The 25,398-nt window shown below is 33.2% G+C and overlaps 1 protein-coding gene across 4 annotated transcripts in view; it reads right to left on the bottom strand.

Moving 5' to 3' along the window:
• Window positions 1-25,398, bottom strand: part of LOC145270403 (glycosyltransferase 1 domain-containing protein 1-like) — a 118,967-nt gene that overhangs the window by 58,202 nt on the left and 35,367 nt on the right. For 3 of the 4 annotated variants that reach the window (XM_080126046.1, XM_080126049.1, XM_080126047.1), the window contains exons 2-3: window positions 3,469-3,583; window positions 2,624-2,769 (exon numbers count right to left, since the gene is read on the bottom strand). In XM_080126046.1, the coding sequence (XP_079982172.1) occupies window positions 2,624-2,769; window positions 3,469-3,545 (223 nt within the window). In that variant the 5' untranslated portion in view covers window positions 3,546-3,583. Of the gene's footprint in view, window positions 1-2,623; window positions 2,770-3,468; window positions 3,584-18,164; window positions 18,347-25,398 lie in introns of those variants that run through there. The other variant, XM_080126048.1, reaches the window with a different exon arrangement.

Genomic DNA, 25,398 nt, shown 5'->3' with positions numbered 1-25,398 from the left:
GGGGACCAGAGATTGGAGTTCAGACGAGCACCTGCCATCGAAATAACGATAAATTTATTCATAATAATGTTGTAGGGCTACCCGGCGTTGCTCGTGACCGTAAAAACGAGAAAATTGAAGTTAAGTTTTAAAAGATTTTTTATTCTTAGAATAGAGGAATTTTTAATGTCTACGTATCATTTGCTATTTCGAGCAAAAGAATATTTTACCTACCCTAGGACGGGTATTACACATGTATGAAATAATTGTACCCTCCGCATGTATATGAAATAATTTTACCTTCGTGAGGACGAGTAATGTACAACATATATTTAAAATAATTTTACCTACCCTCGGATGTGTAATGTAAATACAATATGAAACAATTTTACATACTCTCGACAAGTATCGTGCAACATATATGAAATAGTTTCTCTTCCCATCACGGCTACGATAATTTTAAGAAAATTGAAATAATACATAAATGGCCTTGGTTAATGATTAGGCAACCCTTGCTTCACCATAAATTTCAACTTTAATGCGTTTCTTTCCTTCCTCACTATCGGCATCTTGCTGCCCAAATCCCAACTAAGTGCCCCAGTAGTTGCTGCCCCTGATAGTAGCCCCCTACACCAAAGTGGCAATGTGCCTTGTTTGGGGTGAAAATGTAATTAAAAAAAAAAAAAAAAAAAAAAAAAAAAAAGTAATGTCTCCTGTAAGAAAAATTATCTCATTTTTGGAAGATGTCTCAGCAGGTTTTTCAAATTAATGCATACATACATTGACACAGGTAAGTGATTAGACAACCCTTGCTTCAGTATCAAATTCCATATTATAAGAAGCATTCTTTCATGTCTATTTATTTAACGTTGCTTTTCACTTTCACACTGTGCAATCTTGCCTAATCATTGTTTCCAAGTTTTCTTTGGACATTTTTTTTTTTTTTTTTTTTTTTTACACAGTGATCACCACTTATCAAGGCCCAGAAGCCACTCAGGGATAAGGGTTATTGCAAGTACATCACGTTAGTGAGGAGATTTTATGAAGTGTTTAATTAGGGGGGGCGGTTCATTAGGAATTTGTTAACATTAGACTTGAAGACATCCAAGTTGTAGTTCGGAGGGAAGGCTGTGAATTAAGGCATTTTTTTTATTGACGTTTCACCTCAAACACTTAGTCACGCGGGGCTACTATTTGGGGCCAGATTTGCAGGTATACTATTAATGGAGAAGGGTAGCAAGATGTCTGTTCACATTATACTTGCATTTCTGCATGTTAGTACAGCCAGGGAAACAGGAGTCCGGGAGGGAATTCCAAAGTGCAGCAGTCCGAGGAAAAAAGCTATTCAAATAGAAGGATTTACAGCATTTAGAGATCTCTACAGTGTAGGGGTGAGATTTTGCTGTTAATTAGGTTCGTTGAGGGTATTGTCATTAGTTGTTGGTTGGTTGTTTTTGTTTTACGGCATATCGACACTTTTCAGGTTATTTAATGCCGAATCCAGTGATTTTGAAGAAAAAGTTTTTTAATAGAATATATTTGTTTTTTTTCAAGTCGGTTTCTATTTAACCCATAATTGGAACCCTAACAGTTACTATCACTCTGGGTCAGAGTGGACCTGGGAGCAATGGCAATTAAAGGGTGGCTCCACACTCCCCAAAGCCCGCAAGCTGGGGCCTCACCATTGGATATAGTTTAAGGTCATATCCAGGATCTTGGTATTGTCGTCGAGGGGGTACTAATCCTTGAAGTTCGTCAGAGCACTTGTGATTGAAATAGTTGTAAAACAGGCAGTGATGGGACAGAGATTGGAGTTTAGTTGATAGTGTGGGAGATATTAGGTTGGCGACTATTTTTTTTTTTAATCCTGTCTAGAAGCAAGAGAGTTTTATCTTATTAAAAATGAATGGGTGGACACAATGAACAGAGCTCTCATGAGAGCATTTCACTCTTGGCAATTATCAAAGTTTTCCTTTCAGTGATTAGAGCATTATTGGTGATCTGCCTTGTGCACGTCGCATAGGCAAACTGACTGAAACCTCAATATCAACCTCATCATTTGTCTTATAGTTAGCGCTGTGACAACAGCATATTCTTTTCACCGTTTTGACTCTTGGGTATATATCCATTAATATCTTATATGTTTTTATATAGACTGATTTGGTTCTCGGTTGATTGACTTTGTCGTACTGCGTCCGATATATACTCAAGAGTCAGAAGAATGAAAAGAATATTCTGTTGTCACAGCCCTACTTATAGTCTACTTTTACTTATTTAGCCCCGTCTGACCTTTTTTTTTTTTAAATAGGCATCACCACATTATCAAGGCCAAGAAGCCACTCAAGGATAAGGGTTAAAGAGTGTACATTAGAAATTGGACAATATAGTAATCATTAGTAATGAAAATTTGGTAAATTTGATAACTTATATGGAACGGCTCATCAAGAACTTATTTACGTTAGACTTATCCTCTTGTTCATATTCCACGGGAACCTGTTTAGTTCCTAAACTTTGTGTCACTTTGACCTGCACTTAGTTCAACCCTTGTCAAGATTAACACTAGCTGATATACTTGCTATCCGACATAGGGCCATTATGTACCATTATTTTAAGCAGAGTGATTTTGTGCAATGATTAAATTTACCTGTGAGCAGTTTGCCTGCGTAATAGGCATGCAAGCCAAAAACGGTGCCGACATCATTGTCTCGAAGAAAGTCTTTGAAATTTTTGATGTGAAGTAAATTGGGGTCTGCAAGGATGCATCTGAATCCGGCCGCCTCTATGTACAACCTGCAATTAGAACCAAGTTTTTTTAGTTTCCGTTGACACATAAAAATAGATAGGAAATGGATTTACGAACGTTAAAGATGGATGAAAAATCAACAATGCAAGTGATGAATCGTATTGTGTAGTTGATCTTTCATCGTTTTTTTTTTTTTTGGTACCCCGATATCCAACATATACACCTTTTGGTACTGTGACTATATAACACATACCCCCTGCTCTTAATATATATGAAATAAAGAAATTTGGAGATTGTAACCTGTGTCTGCCATTTTTTTTTTTTTTTACACGGTGGTCACCACTTATCAAGGCCCGGAAGCCACTCAGGGATAAGGGTTATTGCAAGTAAAAATATATATGAAATAAAGTAATTTTGAGATTGTAACCTGTGTCTGCCATTTTTCTTTTTTTTTTTTTTTTTACACGTGGTCACCACTTATCAAGGCCCGGAAGCCACTCAGGGATAAGGATTATTGCAAGTAAAAATATATATGAAATAAAGTAATTTTGAGATTGTAAACTGCTTCAGCCATTTCTGGAAAAACTTGTACAGAAGTTTAGAATTCTGTTGTATTTCCAATAACATGGTATAGCAATAACAAAAGAAAATTGGCAGACTAAATACAACTGGCCTTCATTTGTATCTCATATCTGACTGACATCGTTGTATAGATTGGATATATTAAAAAGAGAAAGAAAACTTACTTCAACCTGCTAGCTGTACAGAAATTTCCGGATTCCGTTTGAAGTTTTGATAACAGCAAAACTGTAGACTTTTCCATGTTAAGTCCGTGTCATTTGGATGACGTCATCTTTTCATCTTTTGTAAAAAAATAAAAAAAGAAGAATTGATTAGGACTTTTATTTTGTGTAACACAGATTTGTTGTTTAGAAAAGTAAAACACAGCATTTTTAAATGTATATATAAACTGCTATATGTTGATCTGTCTGTCTTTTGATAGCTCAAACGGTAGGGAATGCAACTGGAGTGCTAAATATTCTGTTTCAATTCTAGCTGATGGCACTTACGTCATTTTGTCTTAATATTTCAAAATCAGTACTATATATATATATATATATATATATATATATATATATATGTATATATATATATATATATATTTAATATTCAATAGAGAATTGGCTCTGTGATCAAAAATACAAAATCATGAATTAAAATAGATTTTATTTTTTTTATATTTCAAGCAGTACTCTGCTCTTGTTCAAAAAAAAAAAGTATCGAAATGAAAATGAAAGACGTTAAAAAAAACTGAAAATTTGTATTCTGGACAGCTTTCATTTCTTTCAAACATTGTAGCCAGAAATGAAGGCTGTCACATATTTTCAAATATTGTTGCCAGAAATGAAGGATGTCCAAAATTTTCAAATATTGTTGCCAGAAATGAAGGCTGTCCAATATTTTCAAACATTGTTGCCAGAAATGAAGGCTGTCCAATATTTTCAAACATTGTAGCCAGAAATCAAGGCTGTCCAATATTTTCAAACATTGTAGCCAGAAATCAAGGCTGTCCAATATTTTCAAACATTGTTTCCAGAAATAAAGGCTGTCCAAAATGTTCAAACATTGTTTCCAGAAATGAAGTCTGTCCAAAATTTTCATTTCAATACTTTTTTGTGACCAAGAGCAGAGGACTGCTTGAAATATAAAAAAATAAAATATTAAATAAAAAAAAACACATTGTTTTCATGTTTCAAAAAAACCTCATAACCTTGAAATCACTATTCTAGAAGCAGACGTGGACTTTTTAATATTGACAGAATTTAGTTTGGATCATTCAGTTAAGAATCGATGTTGTGAGAGCAAGTCCAATGTAAACAAGTTTTTGAGTAAAAGTACAGAATAATTAAAACGCCCACTGTGTTAAGAATGGCTTTCTAAATAATAACATTATTATTTAGCATGTATGTGTGTGTGTGTGTTTTTCTTTAATTACATTTTCACCCCAAACAAGGCACAATACGAATTACCAATTCTCATATAAAAAACTCAGAAACATTCTTTCATGTCTATTTATTTATCATTACTTTTCACTTCCACAATCTTGCCGAAGTTTTCTTTGGACGTCAAACTTCCTGTGAATTAAGGCATTTTTTTTATTGACGTTTCACCTCAAACATTTAGTCACACTTAGTCATGATAGTTTTGGGACCAGATTTGCAGGGATACTATTAACGGAGAAGGGTCGCAAGATGTCTGTTCACATTATACTTGAACTTCTGCATGTTAGTACAGCCAGGGAAACAGGAGTCCGGGAGGGAATTCCAAAATGCAGCAGTCCGAAGAAAAAAGCTATTCAAGTAGAAGGATTTACAGCATTTAGAGATCTCTACAGTGTAGCGGTGAGATTTTGCTGTTAATTGGGTTTGTTGAGGGTATTGTCATTAATTGTTGGTTGGTTGTTTTTGTTTTATGGCATATCAACCCTTTTCAGGTTATTTTATGCCGAATCCAGTGATTTTGAAGATAAAGTTTTTTAATAGAATATATTTGTTTTTTTCAAGTCAGTTTCTATTTAACCCATAGTTAGGACCCTAACAGTTACTACCTCTCTAGGTCAGAGTGGACCTGGGAGCAATGGCAATTAAAGGGTGGCTCCACACTCCCCAAAGCCTGCAAGCTGGGGTCTCACCATTGGATATAGTTTAAGGTCATATCCAGGACCTTGGTATTGTCGTCGAGGGGGTACTAATTCTTGAAGTTCGTCAGAGCACTTGTGATTGAAATAGTTGTAAAACAGGCAGTGATGGGACAGAGATTGGAGTTTAGTTGATAGTGCGGGAGATATTAGGTTGGTGACTATTTTTTTTTTTAATCCTGTCTAGGAGCAAGAGAGTTGCCACTTTGGTGTAGGGGGCTACTATCAGGGACATAAGCTACAGAGGTACTATGTAGGGATTTGGGCAGCAAGATGTCGGTTCACGTTACACTTGAACTTCTGCATGTCTGTACGGTTGGGGAAGCAGGAACCCGGAAGGGAACTCCAAAGTCTAGTGGTTTTGGGGAAGAAACTACTGGAGTTGAAGGCTTTTTTACATCTAGGAATCTCAACTGTGAAGGGGTGGGATTTTGCAGTTCATCGGAGCATTCACTGTGAAAGTACTTGTAGAACAGGCAGAGGGATGCTACATTTCGTCGATGGGACAGAATTTAGTTTGGATCATTCAGTTAAGAATCGATGTTGTGAGAGCAAGTTCAATGTAAACAAGTTCTTGTTGAGCCGTCCCCTTAAATAATCCAAATTTTACCCAATCTACACTAATTACTAAACAATGACTGACAAGGAGTGCTGCCTTTCATAAATAGGGAGTTGAAACATATTTAGCAGAATTGATTTCTTTTGCACTCCACAAGATATGAACGACCATCAAATTACATCCCATACCATAACCGAGAAACCGTCATGTTTCAGTGTTGGCTGCAGTCTTTTAAAATCAAATTCTTGCTTAGGGAGCCTGTATATCCATATCTTCCACTGTCAGGAAATAATGCAAATTCCGACTCATTAGAGAAAATGACATTGGTTCAAAAGATTATACATCTCTCCAACATCTCACGAGCCTGATTTTTTCTACGAAGAAGAGGTTTTTCTACCAGAGTATACAAGAGCGGAAGACCGCTTGAATCTATATCTATAAATATAAAAGCGAAAATGTATGTATGTATGTATGTGTGTTCGCTTTTTCTGTATGTCTACAAAAGGCTTCTTTCAGAGAAGCGGTCAGTCGCCTAACAACTTTTAAAAACTTTTTATATCACATATAAATCGTAATATCTCAGAGTTTACAACGAAACTCGCCTGTCTATTTAATTTGCTCGGTTTTGGGAAGATAAATATTCAACATTTGTCGCTCGCCGCATGTGGGTTAGTCTTTTTCCTATAACATCTTGGGAAAATAAAAATCCCGCAGTCAAACTTGACCTCATTAACTCATTAAAACGGGCACCTGCCAAATCCAAGTAATTAAATAAATTCAAACGTGTTTCCGTTAGCATCTTGTGGTGGGGTAATGGTTAACGTCGCACGTTTTTTTTTTCACACTTTAATTTACAACTTTTCGGGTTCGATCCTTACCTACCAAAACATTTTTTTTAACCCCCCCATCCCCCGAAGTTTCCACCCACACCTACAAACACCAGCGCAACGCTGGGTACCCCTTGCTAGTCTATAAAAGCGAAAATGTGTGTGTGTGTTTGTGTTCGTATGTCTCGCAAAAACTTTTGACAGAGGCGACAGATTTTCACAAGATGGGTATCATTTTGACGCTCAACATCTTAGACGACAAATATCGAAAAATTGGCCAAAAACATTAATTCCTTCACCCTAAACTGGCCAGTTTTGTACAGGGAAGAGATAGCAAAAAATTTTTTCCTCATTACAAGATAGCTTCTACAAATGGGCAAATGACGTCGGAACTTGAATTAGTTTAAATATTAAAAAAAAAAAAAAAAACGACCCAATTTTGTCAACGTCTTCTTAGCTCAGTTGATTAATACGCTGCGTCATTATCTAAAGGTTGTAAGTTCAAATCGTGATGTGAGGTGTTTTTAAAGTTTTAATATTGAAATAGGGTTATTTATGCCATTTTTTACGTTCTCTGTTTTTTTTTTTGTTTTTTTTCAGATTTTTTTTTTAAGAAGTTTTAAAATCATTCGTTTTGCATCACGTTCGTTTTTTTTTTTCCATCACGATCGCGTTTTCTTTTTTTGTTTTTCCGATTTTAAGAAATTTTAACATCGTTCGTCTGCATTATGTTTGTTTTTTGTTTTTTTTTTGTTTTTTTTCTCCCGATTTTTTTTTCCCCCCCGATTTTTTTTTAATAAGCTTTAACATTGCTTTTTTTTTTTTAATATTTAAACAGGGTAATTACTTAACTTATTCTTTTGTTTTGATTTAGCCCCTCCCCAAACACATAAACATCTAAACACCCGGGCAACGCCGGGTACCCCTGCTAGACTTTTTAATATTATGAAATTAGAAATTATAGACAGAATTTAGTTTGGATTATTCAGTTAAGAATCGATATTGTGAGAGCAAGTCCAATGTAAACAAGTTCTTGTTGAGCCGTCCCCTTAAATAATCCAAATTTTACCAAATTTACACAATTAACGATTGCTAAACTACCAACTTAGATTCATTAACACTTATCCTCGAGTGGCCTTCGGGCCTTGATAAGTGGTGACTCTCAAGTAAAAAAAAAAATGTAGTACCTGTTCTGACACTATATTTCATCTTTTCTGCCCATGGTTTGTAAAGGAGAAATCTTTCTAGACTGAGATCATTTCTATTTTTGTTCCAATCTATTGCCCCTGTTTTGAGGAACTGAATTTTTCTCCACACGGGAAACTGATCTTATGCCTAACTCTGCTCTCGTGGGGAGGCAAGTAAATAAGGTCTATGAGAAAATTAAAGAAAGTGCAGTATCTGTTCAATTTTCGATTCACAGAAGAAGAACTCCTTTATGAATTTAAAAAAAATAATAATGATGGTCACCATTTATCAAGGCTAAAAGCAACATGAGGATAGGATTTTAAAGTTAAATTTAATTTTTACAGCGTCATTTGTTTATTAAATTGTTAGGTAAAAGTACAGAATAATAACCCCCCCCCGTGTTAAACTACCACCTTACATTCATTAACACTCATCCTCGAGTGGCCTATATATATGCATATATTTTTTTGATTTTTAAAGTTTTAATATTTTTTTTTAATTTTTTATTTTTGCATCATGTTTCGCTGTTTTTTTTTTTCTGATTTAAAAAAAAAAAAATTTTAATATCGCTTTTTCTTTCTTTTGCATCACTTTCGTTGTTTTTTTAAAATAATATTCAAACCAGGTTATTACATTCACTTATTCTATATTTTCCATTTTGTTTTGATTTACCCCAACCCCCCTACCACACCCGGGCAACTCCAGGTACACCCACTAGTCTATTATATAAATCTCACTTGTCTGTTAGTGTGAATGTGTGTTTGTGTGTATGTATGTGTGCGTTGGGGTGGAGAGGGCTCCCGTAAGCCGTGGTGAAGGCAATCTTTCTAGGAGAAGCAAATCTCTGATTTAAAAAAAACAGTACTCGCATTAAGCTGGTCTGCAGTTTAACTTGTTGCTGGCTATCTTGCTCTTGCTTGTTGCTGGATCTCAACATTTTTAACCGAGAGAGAGACTTAGCTGTCGTACAAAGCTAAGACTCTGTAACATCATCTGTGTATAGATACTCCCGCACGCATTTGTCTATTAAAATGGTTCTGTGGTGATGGAAGTAATTTTTGGGCTCGTGTCTGAGGGAGTGGCACTCGTCTGACAAGACGTTGCAATCATCATGTATATATGTCTGCCAAAAGCTTTCAACACATATGATGGATCCTGACAAAATTGGTATTGTTACGGACCTCCGTCTCCCAGATGGCAAATATCCAAAAATTGGCCGAAATCATTAATTCCTTCATTCTCAACTGGGCGGGGTTTTACAAGGAGGGGGTCGGCTTTTGCGTCAACATTTTCACAAGTCATCGCCTCCTTGGGATTGACTAGCCTTAATTTGAATGCTTGCGACTTCTGGTTTCACAATGGATGCATCAGCTAAGACGTTATTTATTTTTTTTTTTAACCTTTTTTTCCTTCACGTTACAGGTTCGAGTCTGCCTGCCTACTACCACTGTTTTTTTTTTTCAACACCTCTCTCCACCTGGGCTACCATCTGTTGTTTTGATCCCCCCCACCCTCAATCACTCCACACCCAGGCAACGCTGGGGACACCGCTACTACCACTTTTTTTTTTGTACACTTCTCTCCACTCAGGCCACTTACTGTTATTTTGATAACCCCTCATACACACCCGATCAATGTCGGGTACCCCCCGCTAGTCTATTATATAAATCTCACCTGTCTGTTTAACTGTATGTATGTATGTTTGTATGTCTGCCTTTTTTTTCAACACCTCTCTCCACCTTACTGTTGTTTTGACCCCCCCCCCCGGATTTCTTACAACACCACCTCTCCACAATTTACACAATTAGCGATTACTAAATTAATACCTTACATTCATTAGCACTCATCCTCGAGTGGCTTATATATATACATATATTTTTTTGATTTTTAAAGTTTTAATATTGAAACAGTGTTATTTATGCCATTTTTCGTTCATTTTTTTTTTTAAATTTATTTTTAAGAAGTTTTAACATTGTTTTTTTTTTTAATAATATTTAAACAGGGTTTTTTTTTTTAATAATATTTAAACAGGGTTTTTTCTTATAATATTTAAACAGGTTTTTTTTTAATAATATTTAAACAGGGTTTTTTTTTAATAATATTTAAACAGGGTTTTTTTTTAATAATATTTAAACATTGTTTTTTTTTTAATAATATTTAAACATTGTTTTTTTTAATAATATTTAAACATTGTTTTTTTTAATAATATTTAAACAGGGTTTTTTTTTTAATAATATTTAAACAGGGTTTTTTTTTTAATAATATTTAAACAGGGTTTTTTTTTTATAATATTTAAACAGGGTTTTTTTTTTTAATAATATTTAAAGAGGGTTTTTTTAAATAATATTTAAACAGGGGTTGTTTTTTTAAATAATATTTAAACAGGATTTTTTTTAATAATATTTAAACAGGGTTTTTTTTAATAATATTTAAACAGGGTTTTTTTTTAATAATATTTAAACAGGGTTTTTTTTTTAATAATATTTAAACAGGGTTTTTTTAATAATATTTAAACAGGGTTTTTTTTAAATAATATTTAAACAGGGTTTTTTTTTAATAATATTTAAACAGGTTTTTTTTTAAATAATATTTAAACATTGCTTTTTTTAATAATATTTAAACATTGCTTTTTTTAATAATATTTAAACATTGTTTTTTTTTAATAATATTTAAACATTGTTTTTTTTAATAATATTTAAACATTGTTTTTTTTTAATAATATTTAAACAGGGTTTTTTTTTTAATATATGTAAACAGGGTTATTACTTCACACACACGTCTAAACACCCGGTATCCCTGCTAGACTTTTTAATATTATGAAATTAGAAATTATAGACAGAATTTAGTTTGGATTATTCAGTTAAGAATCGATATTGTGAGAGCAAGTCCAATGTAAACAAGTTCTTGTTGAGCCGTCCCCTTAAATAATCCAAATTTTACCAAATTTACACAATTAACGATTACTAAACTACCACCTTAGATTCATTAACACTTATCCTCGAGTGGCCTTCGGGCATGATAAGTGGTGACTCTCAAGTAAAAAAAAATGTGTAGTATCTGTTCTGACACTATATTTCATCTTTTCTGCCCATGGTTCGTAAAGGAGAAATCTTTCTAGACTGAGATCATTTCTATTTTTGTTCCAATCTAGTGCCCCTGTTTTGAGGAACTGAATTTTTCTCCACACGGGAAACTGATCTTATGCCTAACTCTGCTCTCGTGGGGAGGCAAGTAAATAAGGTCTATGAGAAAATTACAGAAAGTGCAGTATCTGTTCAATTTTCGATTCACAAAAGAAGAACTCCTTTATGAATTAAAAAAAAAAAAAATAATAATGATGGTCATCATTTATCAAGGCTAAAAGCAACATGAGGATAGGATTTTAAAGTTAAATTTAATTTTTACAGCGTCATTTGTTTATTAAATTGTTAGGTAAAAGTACAGAATAATTAAAACGCCCCCCCCCCGTGTTAAGAATGGCTTTCTAAATGATAACATTATTATTGTAGCATGTGTGTGTGTCTGTTTTTTAAATTCCATTTTCACCTCAAACAAGGCACAGTGACACTTTAATGTAGGGAGCTACTATCAGGGACATAAGTTGCAGGGATACTATGTAGGGAGTTGAGCAGCAAGATGTCTGTTCATGTTACACTTGAACTTCTGGATGTCAGTACAGTTTGGAAAGCAGGAACCCGAAAGAGAGTTCCAAAGTCTAGCAGTTCTGGGGAAGAAACTACTGGAGTAGAAAGCTCTCCTACATGTAGGGATCTCTACTGTGAAGGGGTGGGATTTAGCTGCTTGTCAGGTTTGTTGAGCGTATTTACGTCGAGGGGGTACAAAGGCTTGTTGTTTGTCAGAGAATCCACCATTAAAAAAATACTTGTAGAACAGTCAGAGGGATGCAACATTACGTCGATGGGACAGAGGCTGAAGCTTAGATGACAGTTCAGGACCTATTAGGTTGGCGACTCTCTTTTGAACCCTGTCAAGGAGTGAGAGACTAGTAGCAGATGCACCAGTCCAAATATGACAACAATAGTACATACATGGTGAATGGTGGCCTTGTAGAGGTACAGGATACTTTCGAGCATTAGTAGCTTTCTAGCACGGTAGAGATAACCTAGTGGCTTTGAAGAAGTAAAGGATACTTTCAGGCGTAAGTAACTTTCTAGCACGGTAGAGAGAGCCCACCTTCTTTGCAGAGGCCCTGGCAGTGTTAAAAATGGCTTTCTAAATAATAACATTATTATTGTAGCATGGTACCCCAAGTATCCCAAAGCGTAGTATCTGTTGGTTTTAGACTTTAAAAAAAAATAATGATGGTCACCATTTATCAAGGCTAAAATCTACTTATGGATAAACATTAATGAGATGAATTGTCAGTTGAACAAGTGAAGCATGCATGATCCCCCGTGACTGCATAGTGGACGAGGCGTAAAAAAAATTACTAAGTTCGCCATTTGCCCCCCCCCACCCCCCACCCCATCCATTTAGCCCCAAAAGTCCCCAGGGGACGTCAAATCCTGGTGAAAATGAATAAACGGTGCAGTTTTAGGTCTTAACATATGTAGATTTGAGTTCTGCACCATGCAAAAAAAGAAATGACTAAGTCCATCATTTGACCTCCACCCCATATTTAGCACCAAAAGTCCCCAAGACCTTAATATATTTAAATTTGAGTTCAGCACCATGCAAAACTGCTAAATAGACATACACAGAAAATTTGGGACAAATATGGTAAAATATTCCCAAAAATGGAATGGGTTTTATTAGCCCTAAAAGAGCCCCTGGGACACACCCAAGAGTTATCGCGAAGTATAGACACAAAATTATATAGAAATCAGTTAGTTGCAACTTTTCAGAAAGTTTTATAAAAATCCAATTTTTTTTTAACAAACACAAAAGTGTCAATTTTAGCCATTTTAACCTGAAAGGCAACCCTAGGGGGGAGGGACAACCGGAGTTTTCCTAGAAAATCTGTTCTGTTACTTTTTTACATATATCATGTTTAATGTTTGTCTAAACGGACAAGAGTGAATTTACAGGTCCACCCTCCTTTTGTCGGGGGGGACCAATGATGAATATCCAGAAAACTACTTGTCTGTGCCAAATTTAAACGTGATATTCGTTTTCAGCATACCTGAAACCTATCATGGTCGCAATTTTAAAGGTAAATGTTGAGGTGGAAAGAAAGTAAAAAGTTACCCGATATTATTGTAGTACGGTCCCCCAGATATCTCAAAGTGTAGTATCTGTTTTTTTTTGTTTTTTTTTTTTACACAGTGGTCACCACTTATCAAGGCCCGAAAGCCACTCATAGATAAGGGTTATTGCAAGTACAGTACGCTAGTGTGGAGATTTGATGAAGTGTTTACTTAAGGGGGCGATTCATTAGGAATTTGTTAACGTTGGACTTGAACACATCCAAGTTGTAGTCAGGTGGGAAGCAGGCAGACGGAACAGAGTTCCACAGGCGTGCAGTTCTAAGAAAGAAGCTTTGTTCATGGAATCCACGTTTTGATTTAGGCACAGATAAAGAGTGGGGGAAATTTTTCACAGTGGATTCAGCTAGACAGGTGTTTTTTGTGAAAGATTGGCGAGGGGGGACCAGAGATTGGAGTTCAGATGAGCACCTGCCATGGAAATAACGATAAAACAAGGATAGGCTTGCAACGTCTCTTCTGTGTGAGAGAGGTTGCAGGGTAGAGAAAAGGGCATCCCCCACTAAACAACGAAGTCTATTTTGTACTCTGTCAAGGCAGGATAGGCTGTTTTTAGCAGCTCCTGCCCAGATATGGCAGCAGTATTCCATCCTTGGATGCACTTGGCTTTTATATAGATAGAGAATTGCATCAGTAGTGAGATATCTTCTGGAGCGGTAGAAGGATCCCACCATCTTTCCAGCGACCTTGGCAACAGACTTGATGTACGTGTTCCATTTCAGATCAGGAGTAAAGGACAAACCCAGAAGCTTGTCAAAACACGGGGCTTCTCCCAGACGAGAGCCATCCATTTCAATTGATGCCAGATGGGGATCAGAGCGTTGATGATGTAAGGATAGGAGTTTGGTTTTAGATGCATAAAGGTAACCAGCCACGACTTCCCCCACTGAATCACGAGCTTGAGATCAGAGGAGAGAGAATAAGAGAGAGCTTTGTCATTTACAGCCTTTGATGTGTTGCCATAGATGGTCGTGTCATCAGCATAGATGTCAACGAATGATTTATGTGTTTAGGGAGATCATTGATGTAGATCAGGAAGGGAGCTGGGCACAGGATTGACCCTTGAGGGACTCCAGCATTAATACTGCAGGCCTCTGATTTTTGTCCATCGGAAGAACTCCTTTTAAAAAATAATAGTGGACATTATTTATCAAGGCTAAAAGCTACTTGAGGATAAAGGTTTTACGAGATGGCTTGTCGGTTGAATGATGAGAAATATGATGAGAGGATTGAAAATGGTGAATGGAATGAGCAAATTTGGATTAATTTTTTTTTGGGGGGGGGGAGGACTTAACATTGACCTCGTGGGGAGACAAGGAACTATTTATATACCAAGCAAATTTTTATTACTGCCCCAGAAAATCATTAATAATCTTATAAAGAAATCGAGCAGAAATAAGATAAAATTTCTTCACAAAAAAAATTATTTGGGGAGAAAAAAATCACGACTGCCTTTTTTGGAGGGGGTGGACTTCACCCACAATAAAAAATTCGAACTTTGTTTTTAACATTGACCTCGTGGGGATAAAAGAAAATATTTATATACTGAGCAAATTTTTATTTCTGCCCCAAAGAATCATTAATAATCTTAAAGAAACCGAGCAGAGATAAGATAAAATTTGTTTACAAAAAAAATTATTTGGTGAGAAAAAATCACGGCTGCCTTTTTTGGAGGGGGTGGACTTCACCCACAATAAAAAATTCGAACATTGACCTCGTGGGGAAACAAGGAAATATTTATATACCGAGCAAATTTTTATTTCTGCCTCAGAGAATCATTAATAATCTTATAAAGAAACCGAGCAGAGATAAGATAAAATTTGTTCACAAAAAAAATTATTTGGGGAGAAAAAAAAAGGTATCTTTTTTCTTTTTTCTTTTTAATTATCGCATATATATATGATTCTAATTTTTTCCTTTGCTCTTTATTCTAACACTACACTAAGTTTACTGTTTTATTTCGCTACAGTTGATATTGTGTAGAACAATAAGAAAATCATAGTGAACAATGCATTCAACAAAATTTCACACACATTTCTAGATACCTATATCTAATAAGTTCAAAAGAAAGGACACACTTAGGGAGGTATTTTGGTGGTCAAGTCACTAAATAGAGATTAGCTGGTTTCCCGGCATAGCCCAGGATGTAATATAGATTGACTGAAATACATGTTCTAGCTGGTTTCTAGGCGTTGCCAGGGATGTAATATAGACACATTATGTTGTATATTACCTGTTCTCTTCTCCCTAAGGTAAAACAATTTCATGCTGTAAATTACCTACGCTAGGGATAAAACATGAATAATACCAGTCCTAGGGTAGATAAAACAAATAATACATAGAGATGAAAGATTCCTCTCCCCTAAGAATAAAACATATATTCAATATCTGCTTTTGTTTTTTCATTGTTTATACGGTCCCGAGCAACGCCGGGTAGACCTGCTTGTGCGAATTCTGTTTTTTGAAGTTTGTTATTTTTTTAGTCCAATCTCATCTGAGGGAATTTCTTTTATTATTTTGTACCTGCTTTTGTTCCTATTTTCAATTTCTTTCATATAAATATTTCCGGTTTTGGCTTTATTCATAAGCTCTGACGGAAGAAAAAAAAAGAAAACATCAAAATAAAAAAAAAAATCATCGAACTGACAGGCAACTAGATGAAAAATGAATAAAAATAATTGGGGAAAAAAGTTGTATTATGCATTGTATTCTTTGGCGGCCATCTTTTTTAAGCGCTGCGCGCGCCATAAACCAATCTACTCATCTATGACTGACGCTGCACTAGGTGTGTCAGAAATTTCGTGAAAAATATTGAATAATTCCACCCATTTTTGTTCCTTTTCTCCACATTAAAAAACGACCTTGGTGTCTAACTCTGTCCCGTGGGGAGGCATTGTAAATAGGAACAAGTCAATTCAACCTCATTTTCGAAAACAAGTCAACTTGGTTTCGTTTTCGATTTTCCGAAATTTTATTATGGGGGGGGGGCTTAAAAGTCAACACCAAAGTGTATTTGGATATGCTGAAGAGTGTGATGATCCCCTACAATTAGTTGCCCGCTGCAACACCCTGGGCGTGGCAGCAGTACTCGTGTGTCAGAAATTTCGTGAAAAATATTGAATAATTCCACCCTGTCTTTCTAAGCTTATAACTCCTTGAAACTAGATAAAAGCTCTTGAAAAATGAATAAAAATAATTGGGAAGAGAAATTGAATTAATTTCAGCAATTTCAATTAACTTCCTGATATAAAAGATTTTCGATTAAGTTCTTACAAGTTCTATAGGTGTGTCAGAAATTTCGTGAAAAATATTGAATAATTCCACCCCGTCTTTCTAAGCTTATAACTCCTTGAAAAATGTAATTCAAGCTCTAATTTTTTTTTTCAATTAAAGGAGCAAGGACCAAGGTTTCATTACAAAAAAACAAACAAAACAAAAAAAACGTGTTTTTTTTTTTAAAAAGGTTTTAAACTTTGGACTTTACAGGTAAATTTCTAAAAAAAAAACACTACTTTTTTTTTGTTTTAAATTTGAATATTATTTATTGATCTTTTATCTTCAATTTGTGATATATAAAACTTTGGTGAGTAAATTAATTATTTACTTTTTAATAGACATTTTAATATGGAAGGCGTGAATTATTCGACCCCCTGTCTTTCCAAGCTTATAACTACTCAAAAAATGTAATTCAAGCTCTAATTTTTTTTCAATTAAAGGAGCAAGAACCAAGGTTTCATTAAAAAAGAAAAAAAAAAGAAAAAATAAACAACGTGGTTTAAAAAAAAAAAAAGGTTTTAAACTTCGAACTTTAGAGGTAAATTTCTAAAAACACTACTTTTTTTGTTTTAAATTTGAATATATTATTTATTGACCTTTTCTCTTCAATTTGTGATATATAAAACTTTGGTGAGTAAATTAATTATTTACTTTTTTTTAATAGACACTTGAAAATGGGGGAGGTGTGAATTTAAAATTTGTCTAAAATATTATATTTGGTTTATTGGAAAGATATCATCCGATGGACAAGGCAAGCAGGTATGTACACACATTTGCACATACATATTTAAGGGGATGGCTCATCAAAAATTTGTTTACATTGGACTTGAAGATGAATATATTGCATTCAGTTGGAAAGCAGGCAAACGGAAGAGAGTTCCACAAGCATGCAGTTCTAAGAAAGCAGCTTTTTTCATGGAATCTACGTTTAGGTTTAGGCACAGATAAAGAGTGGAGGAAATTATTGATAGTGGTTTTAGCTTGAGTGTTTTTTTGTGAAAGTTTGGTAAGGGAAAGGGACTATAGATTGGAGCTCAGACGAGCACCTGTTATGAAAATAATAATAAAACAGAGACAGACTCGCAACGTCTCTTCTGTGGGCAAAGAGCTTACCGGGAAGAGAAAAGGGCATTCCGCCACTAGGTTACAAAGTTTATTTTGAACTTTGTTAAGGCAGGCTTAGGTCTCTCTAGTAGTTCCTGCCCAGATGTGGCAACAGTACGCCATCCTTGACTCTTATAAATATACCCTTTCCAGGTTTCTAAACCAAATTAACATACAATAGTTATTAGTTTATCTATATATCTTAAAAGTGAGAATGCGTGTGTGTGTGTGTGTGTGTGTGTGTGTGAGGAAACTTCTCAACCTATATACTCAACAAATTTTTGATCTATAAACTTAAATTTTGGTATATAGAGTATTCAGACATGATTACTTAAGGGGATGGCTCATCAAGAACTTGTTCATGTTGGACTTGGAGACGACCATATTGTAGTCAGTTGGAAAGCAGAAAAACGGAACAGAGTTCCACAGGCGTGCAGTTCTACGAAAGAAACTTTGTTCATGGAATCTACTTTTAGGTTTAGGCACAGATAAAGAGTGGGGAAAATTATTGATAGTGGTTTCAGTTAGACGAGTATTTTTCGTGAGATTCATTGTAGACACTTACTTGAAGACAAGTGGTCATTTTACTGATAGCTTGTTATGTTCCACACTTTGGCTATTGCTGTGTGGATCCAAATCGGACTTGATCCAGGAGACAAGTAGCAGTTCGTTCACTGTCCAATGGCGAGATTGGTCGCAGCTGTTTTTATGTTTACTCACGAAAAGAGACATGTGCTTGTTATTGATGGTTCGATTTGGATTTAATTTGTTTTATGTTTACATTAAAGATGTTTACACCCTACCCAACCACTCGTAACCTACCCCACATAGATTATTTATCTCAACCTTCTACTCCCCCTGCTTCAGCTATTTTCTACCTGGATATCAGGACATTCGCCTCCTACCATTGTATCAGCTTTCAAAAGAAAAAAAAAAAGATATAAAATAAAAACTAAAAAAACAAAAAACAAAAAAATTCTTTTGTTTGTTTTTATTCTTTTTATGTTTCCTTAAGATGGTTTTTATTTACTTATTTATGTTTTTTTTATGTTGTTTTATTTAAGTAGATTAGGTAAGCCACAAGTCTGTTGTGGTTCTACCCCACTGCCAACCTACGCCAAAGAGTTTTTATCTGTTTCAGATTTAAAAATATAAAAAAAAAACTAAAAAAAAAAAAAATAAGACAATAAAACAAACAAAAAAAAAGAAAAAAAAGGAAAATAAGACAATATAAAAGGAACAAACGAAAAATAAAAAGTTAAAAGAAAAGGAGGAAAAAAAAAAGAAAATGAAAAATGAGAGAAAGTAGAGAGAAAATTTAAAGAAAAAAAAAATGAAAAAAGAATGAAAAAGAAGAAAAAAAAGAAGAAAATGTAAAATTAGAAAGAAAAAACAAAATAAACTATAATAAAAATGGAGAAAAAACAAAAAGAGAAAAAAGAAAAAAAAATCAAATGAAAAAAGAAAAGAGAAAAATAGGGAAAATAAATGTCTTATTTAAGTTGAATTATGTATCAATTTGTCAATAAACCTATTTTGATTGATATTTAAGACATAGGACAGAATTTGATAGGTCAACACAAGCTCTCTACTAATCCAAGTTATGACGACAGGACCATTGCCAACACTCTCAAAATGCAAATCCAAATGGGTCAATGACTGAGAGCACATCAAAGTCGGCACCAAAGTTTACCTGAAGAATGTGGTGATCCCAGAATTTGACAGTTAATAAAACAAGCAATAACATGAGAAAAAGTTCAAACTAAAAGGAAAAAAAAAGAAAAAATGAAAAAGAAAATGAAAGAAAGAGAAAAGAAAAAGGTCAAAAGAAACAGAAAAAAGAAATGAAAAAAAAACTGAAAAATGACAAAAATAAAAAATAAAAGAAAACTATAATAAAAATAGAGGAAAATAGATAAAAAGAGAAAAAAATAAAAAGGAAAAAGAAAAAAGATGAAGAAAAACAAAAAAAATCAAATAAAAAAGAAAAGAGAAGAGGAAAAGGAAAATGATTTTTTTTTGTTTTTTAATTAATAAAAAGATAAAAAGTTAGAAGAAAAAGAAGAAAAAAAGAAAATGAAAGAAAGAGAGAGAAAAAAAGAAAAAGGTCAAAAGAAACAGAAAAAGAAATGAAAAAAAAGAAACTGAAAAATGACAAAAAGAAAAAACAAAAACAAAAATAAAAAATAAGAGAAAAAAATAAAAAGGAAAAAGAAAAAAGATGAAGAAAAATAAAAAAAAATAAAATAAAAAAAGAGAAGAGAAAAAGGAAAATGATTTTTTTTGTTTTTTAATTAATAAAAAGATAAAAAGTTAAAAGAAAAAGAAGAAAAAGAAAATGAGAGAAAGAGAAAAAGTTAAAGAAAAAAAATGAAAAATGAAAAAAGAATGGAAAAGAAAAAAGGGCCAAAGAAACAGAAAAAATAAAATAAAAAATAAAATATAAAATTAAAGAAAGAAAAAACAAAAAGAAAATAAACAATAAAAAAATGGAGAAAAAAAAAAAGAGAAAAATCAAATGAAAAAGAGAAAAAAAGAAAATCAATGTCTTAAGTTGAATTATGTATCAATTTGTCAATAAACCTATTTCGATTGATATTTACAACATAGGACCGAATTTGATAGGTCAAAAACGAGATTGGAGATGCAACGCTGTACAACACATGCTCTCTACCAATCCAAGTCATGAAAAAGAAAAAAAAAATCAAAAGAAAAAAGAAAAGAGAAGAGAAAAAGGAAAATAATTTTTTTTTTTAAATTAAATTTTAACTCCAAACATTTTAAAATTACATTTTCACCCCAAACAAGGCACATTGCCACTTTGATGTAGGGGGTAACTATCAGGGACATAAGCTACAGGGGTACTATGTGGGGAGTTGGGCAGCAGGATGTCGGTTCACGTTACACTTGAACTTCTATATGTCAGTATAGTTGGGGAAGCAGGAACCCAGAAAGGTATTCCAAAGTCTAGCGGTTCTGGCGAAGAAACTACTGGAGTAGAAGGCTCTCTTATATCTAGGGACTTCTACTGTGAAGGGGTGGGATTTAGCTGCTTGTCGGGTTTGTCAGGGGTATTTATGTCGAGGGGGTACAAGTGCTTGCAGTTTGTCAGAGCATTCGCGATTAAAATACTTGTAGAACAAGCAGAGGGATGCAACATTTCGTCGATGAGACAGAGGCTGAAGCTTAGATGACAGTTCAGGACCTATCAAGTTGGCGACTCCCTTTTGAACCTTGTCTAAGAGCGAGAGACTAGTAGCAGATGCACCAGCCCAAATATGACAACAATACTCCATACATGGGCGAATGGTGGCCTTATAGAGGTACAGGATACTTTCGAGCGTTAGTAGCTTTCTAGCACGGTAGAGAGAACCCATCTTTTTCGCAGCGGTCCTGGCAATACTCTCAATGTAATTGTTCCAACTCATGTTTCCTGTGAACCTTAGGCCAAGGAGTTTAAAAGATGTGTTTTCAGATAAAGAGTCTTTGGCCATTGCTATTGGTGGTAGAGAAGGTTTCTTGTAGTTATTGAAAGAAACAAGTTTAGTCTTGGCAGCATTGAATGTGACCGTCCATTTTTGCCCCCATTCCACTACAGATCGGAGGTCATTAGCTCGTGTTTCTGCCATTTCTTTAGATATGTGTTCATTTGTTTTCCTGTCGTGTCTGTTATAGAGCGTGGTGTTATCAGCATATATAGTAATTGTACCTATTTACTATGCCTCCCCACGGGACAGAGTTAGACACCAGGGTCGTTTTTTTAACGTGGAGAAAAGGTACAAAAATAAAAATTGTCTCAGTCGTGAAGGATTTCTCCTCCACCGAAAGAGAACAAGAAATGGAAGTGCAGCGTCTGAAGAACAGATACAGATGGTATTTATTTGCTCCCCCACTGAGCAAATTAGGCACAAGGCCGTTTTTAACGTGAGGTAAAAACCAGCTCCCCTAAAAGGGGTCACTCTGGTTACCAAAAATAATAATTGTCCCAGTATAGAGGGTTTCCCCTCCATTGACTGGTACAAATTATCTTAAGTGCAGTATCTGCCGGAACAGATACTACACTTTGATCTTGACCAAAAGGCCAAGAAGCACATGTAGTAATTGTATACCAGACCCTAGACCCATCAATGTAAAAGTAGTTTGAAAATATGAAACAGACAGACATACTGAGTTTTATCAATTAAACTAGCAGACTGCCCGGCGTTGCCCGGTCGTAAAATACGCATAAATATTATATTTTAATTAATACAGAATTCTTATTTATTAGAAACAGAAATACCTGTAGCCTGTGCAGAAGTTCAAGTGTAATGTGAACCGACATCTTGCTGCCCAACTCCCCACATAGTGTCCCTGATAGTAGCCCCTACATTAAAGTGGCAATGTGCCTTGTTTGGGGTGAAAATGTAATAAAAAAAAAAAATATGCCGCCATCTGGCTACTTGTCTATTCATCATCATTGCTCACCGTTTCCTACAATAAATAAAATGATAAAAAATTTAGTAAATTGTTTTATTTTATTAAGATAAGGCCTTACTTGCCTTTTTTGTTGGCAAAACTACAAATTACTTAATGTCAAAGTCTGTTTTGTTTTGCAATACCAGACTCAATAGGTTGGTCAGGCGATCCTGACTCATGGTGGATCTGAGATAATTTTTATGGGATAGTTTTTAATGGGATAATCTTCAATGAGATAATTTTTAATGGGATAATTTTCAATGGTATAATTTTCAATGGGATCATTTTCAATGGGATAATCTTCAATGAGATAATTTTCAATGGTATAATTTTCAATGGTATAATTTTCAATGGGATAGTTTTTAATGGGATAATCTTCAATGAGATAATTTTTAATGGTATAATTTTCAATGGTATAATTTTCAATGGGATAATCTTCAATGAGATAATTTTCAATGGTATAATTTTCAATGGTATAATTTTCAATGGTATAATTTTCAATGGGATAGTTTTTAATGGGATAATCTTCAATGAGATAATTTTTAATGGTATAATTTTCAATGGTATAATTTTCAATGGGATCATTTTCAATGGGATAATCTTCAATGAGATAATTTTCAATGGTATAATTTTCAATGGTATAATTTTCAATGGGATAGTTTTTAATGGGATAATCTTCAATGAGATAATTTTTAATGGTATAATTTTCAATGGTATAATTTTCAATGGGATCATTTTCAATGGGATAATCTTCAATGAGATAATTTTCAATGGTATAATTTTCAATGGTATAATTTTCAATGGGATAGTTTTTAATGGGATAATCTTCAATGAGATAATTTTTAATGGTATAATTTTCAATGGTATAATTTTCAATGGGATCATTTTCAATGGGATAATCTTCAATGAGATAATTTTCAATGGTATAATTTTCAATGGTATAATTTTCAATGGGATAGTTTTTAATGGGATAATCTTCAATGAGATAATTTTTAATGGTATAATTTTCAATGGTATAATTTTCAATGGGATCATTTTCAATGGGATAATCTTCAATGAGATAATTTTCAATGGTATAATTTTCAATGGTATAATTTTCAATGGGATAGTTTTTAATGGGATAATCTTCAATGAGATAATTTTTAATGGTATAATTTTCAATGGTATAATTTTCAATGGGATCATTTTCAATGGGATAATCTTCAATGAGATAATTTTCAATGGTATAATTTTCAATGGTATAATTTTCAATGGGATAGTTTTTAATGGGATAATCTTCAATGAGATAATTTTTAATGGTATAATTTTCAATGGTATAATTTTCAATGGTATAATTTTCAATGGGATCATTTTCAATGGGATCATTTTCAATGGGATAATCTTCAATGGTATAATTTTCAATGGGATAGTTTTTAATGGGATAATCTTCAATAAGATAATTTTTAATGGTATAATTTTCAATGGTATAATTTTCAATGGGATAATCTTCAATGAGATAATTTTCAATGGTATAATTTTCAATGGTATAATTTTCAATGGGATAGTTTTTAATGGGATAATCTTCAATGAGATAATTTTTAATGGTATAATTTTCAATGGTATAATTTTCAATGGGATCATTTTCAATGGGATAATCTTCAATGAGATAATTTTCAATGGTATAATTTTCAATGGTATAATTTTCAATGGGATAGTTTTTAATGGGATAATCTTCAATGAGATAATTTTTAATGGTATAATTTTCAATGGTATAATTTTCAATGGTATAATTTTCAATTGGATCATTTTCAATGGGATAATCTTCAATGAGATAATTTTCAATGGTATAATTTTCAATGGTATAATTTTCAATGGGATAGTTTTTAATGGGATAATCTTCAATGAGATAATTTTTAATGGTATAATTTTCAATGGTATAATTTTCAATGGTATAATTTTCAATGGGATCATTTTCAATGGGATAATCTTCAATGAGATAATTTTCAATGGTATAATTTTCAATGGGATAGTTTTTAATGGGATAATCTTCAATGGTATAATTTTCAATGGTATAATTTTCAATGGTATAATTTTCAATGGGATCATTTTCAATGGGATAATCTTCAATGAGATAATTTTCAATGGTATAATTTTCAATGGTATAATTTTCAATGGTATAATTTTCAATGGGATAGTTTTTAATGGGATAATCTTCAATGAGATAATTTTTAATGGTATAATTTTCAATGGTATAATTTTCAATGGTATAATTTTCAATGGTATAATTTTCAATGGGATAGTTTTTAATGGGATAATCTTCAATGAGATAATTTTTAATGGTATAATTTTCAATGGTATAATTTTCAATGGTATAATTTTCAATGGGATCATTTTCAATGGGATAATCTTCAATGAGATAATTTTCAATGGTATAATTTTCAATGGTATAATTTTCAATGGGATAGTTTTTAATGGGATAATCTTCAATGAGATAATTTTTAATGGTATAATTTTCAATGGTATAATTTTCAATGGTATAATTTTCAATGGGATCATTTTCAATGGGATCATTTTCAATGGGATAATCTTCAATGAGATAATTTTCAATGGTATAATTTTCAATGGTATAATTTTCAATGGGATAGTTTTTAATGGGATAATCTTCAATGAGATAATTTTTAATGGTATAATTTTCAATGGTATAATTTTCAATGGTATAATTTTCAATGGGATCATTTTCAATGGGATAATCTTCAATGAGATAATTTTCAATGGTATAATTTTCAATGGTATAATTTTCAATGGGATAGTTTTTAATGGGATAATCTTCAATAAGATAATTTTTAATGGTATAATTTTCAATGGTATAATTTTCAATGGTATAATTTTCAATGGGATCATTTTCAATGGGATAATCTTCAATGAGATAATTTTCAATGGTATAATTTTCAATGGGATAGTTTTCAATGGGATAGTTTTTAATGGGATAATCTTCAATGAGATAATTTTTAATGGTATAATTTTCAATGGTATAATTTTCAATGGTATAATTTTCAATGGGATAATCTTCAATGGGATAATCTTCAATGAGATTATTTTCAATGGTATAATTTTCAATGGTATAATTTTCAATGGGATAGTTTTTAATGGGATAATCTTCAATGAGATAATTTTTAATGGTATAATTTTCAATGGTATAATTTTCAATGAGATAATCTTCAATGGGATAATCTTCAATGGGATAATCTTCAATGGGATAATTTTTGATGGGATAATCTTCAATGGGATAATCTTCAATGGGATAATCTTCAATGGGATAATTTTTAATGAGATAATCTTCAATGAGATAATCTTCAATGGGATAA

Source organism: Euprymna scolopes, chromosome 46, assembly GCF_053919585.1.
Source record: "Euprymna scolopes isolate OS-2025 chromosome 46, ASM5391958v1, whole genome shotgun sequence".
NCBI lineage: Eukaryota > Metazoa > Mollusca > Cephalopoda > Sepiida > Sepiolidae > Euprymna > Euprymna scolopes.
The sequence above is the reverse complement of the archived record's forward strand: the minus strand, read 5'-3'. Positions and strand labels throughout refer to the sequence as shown.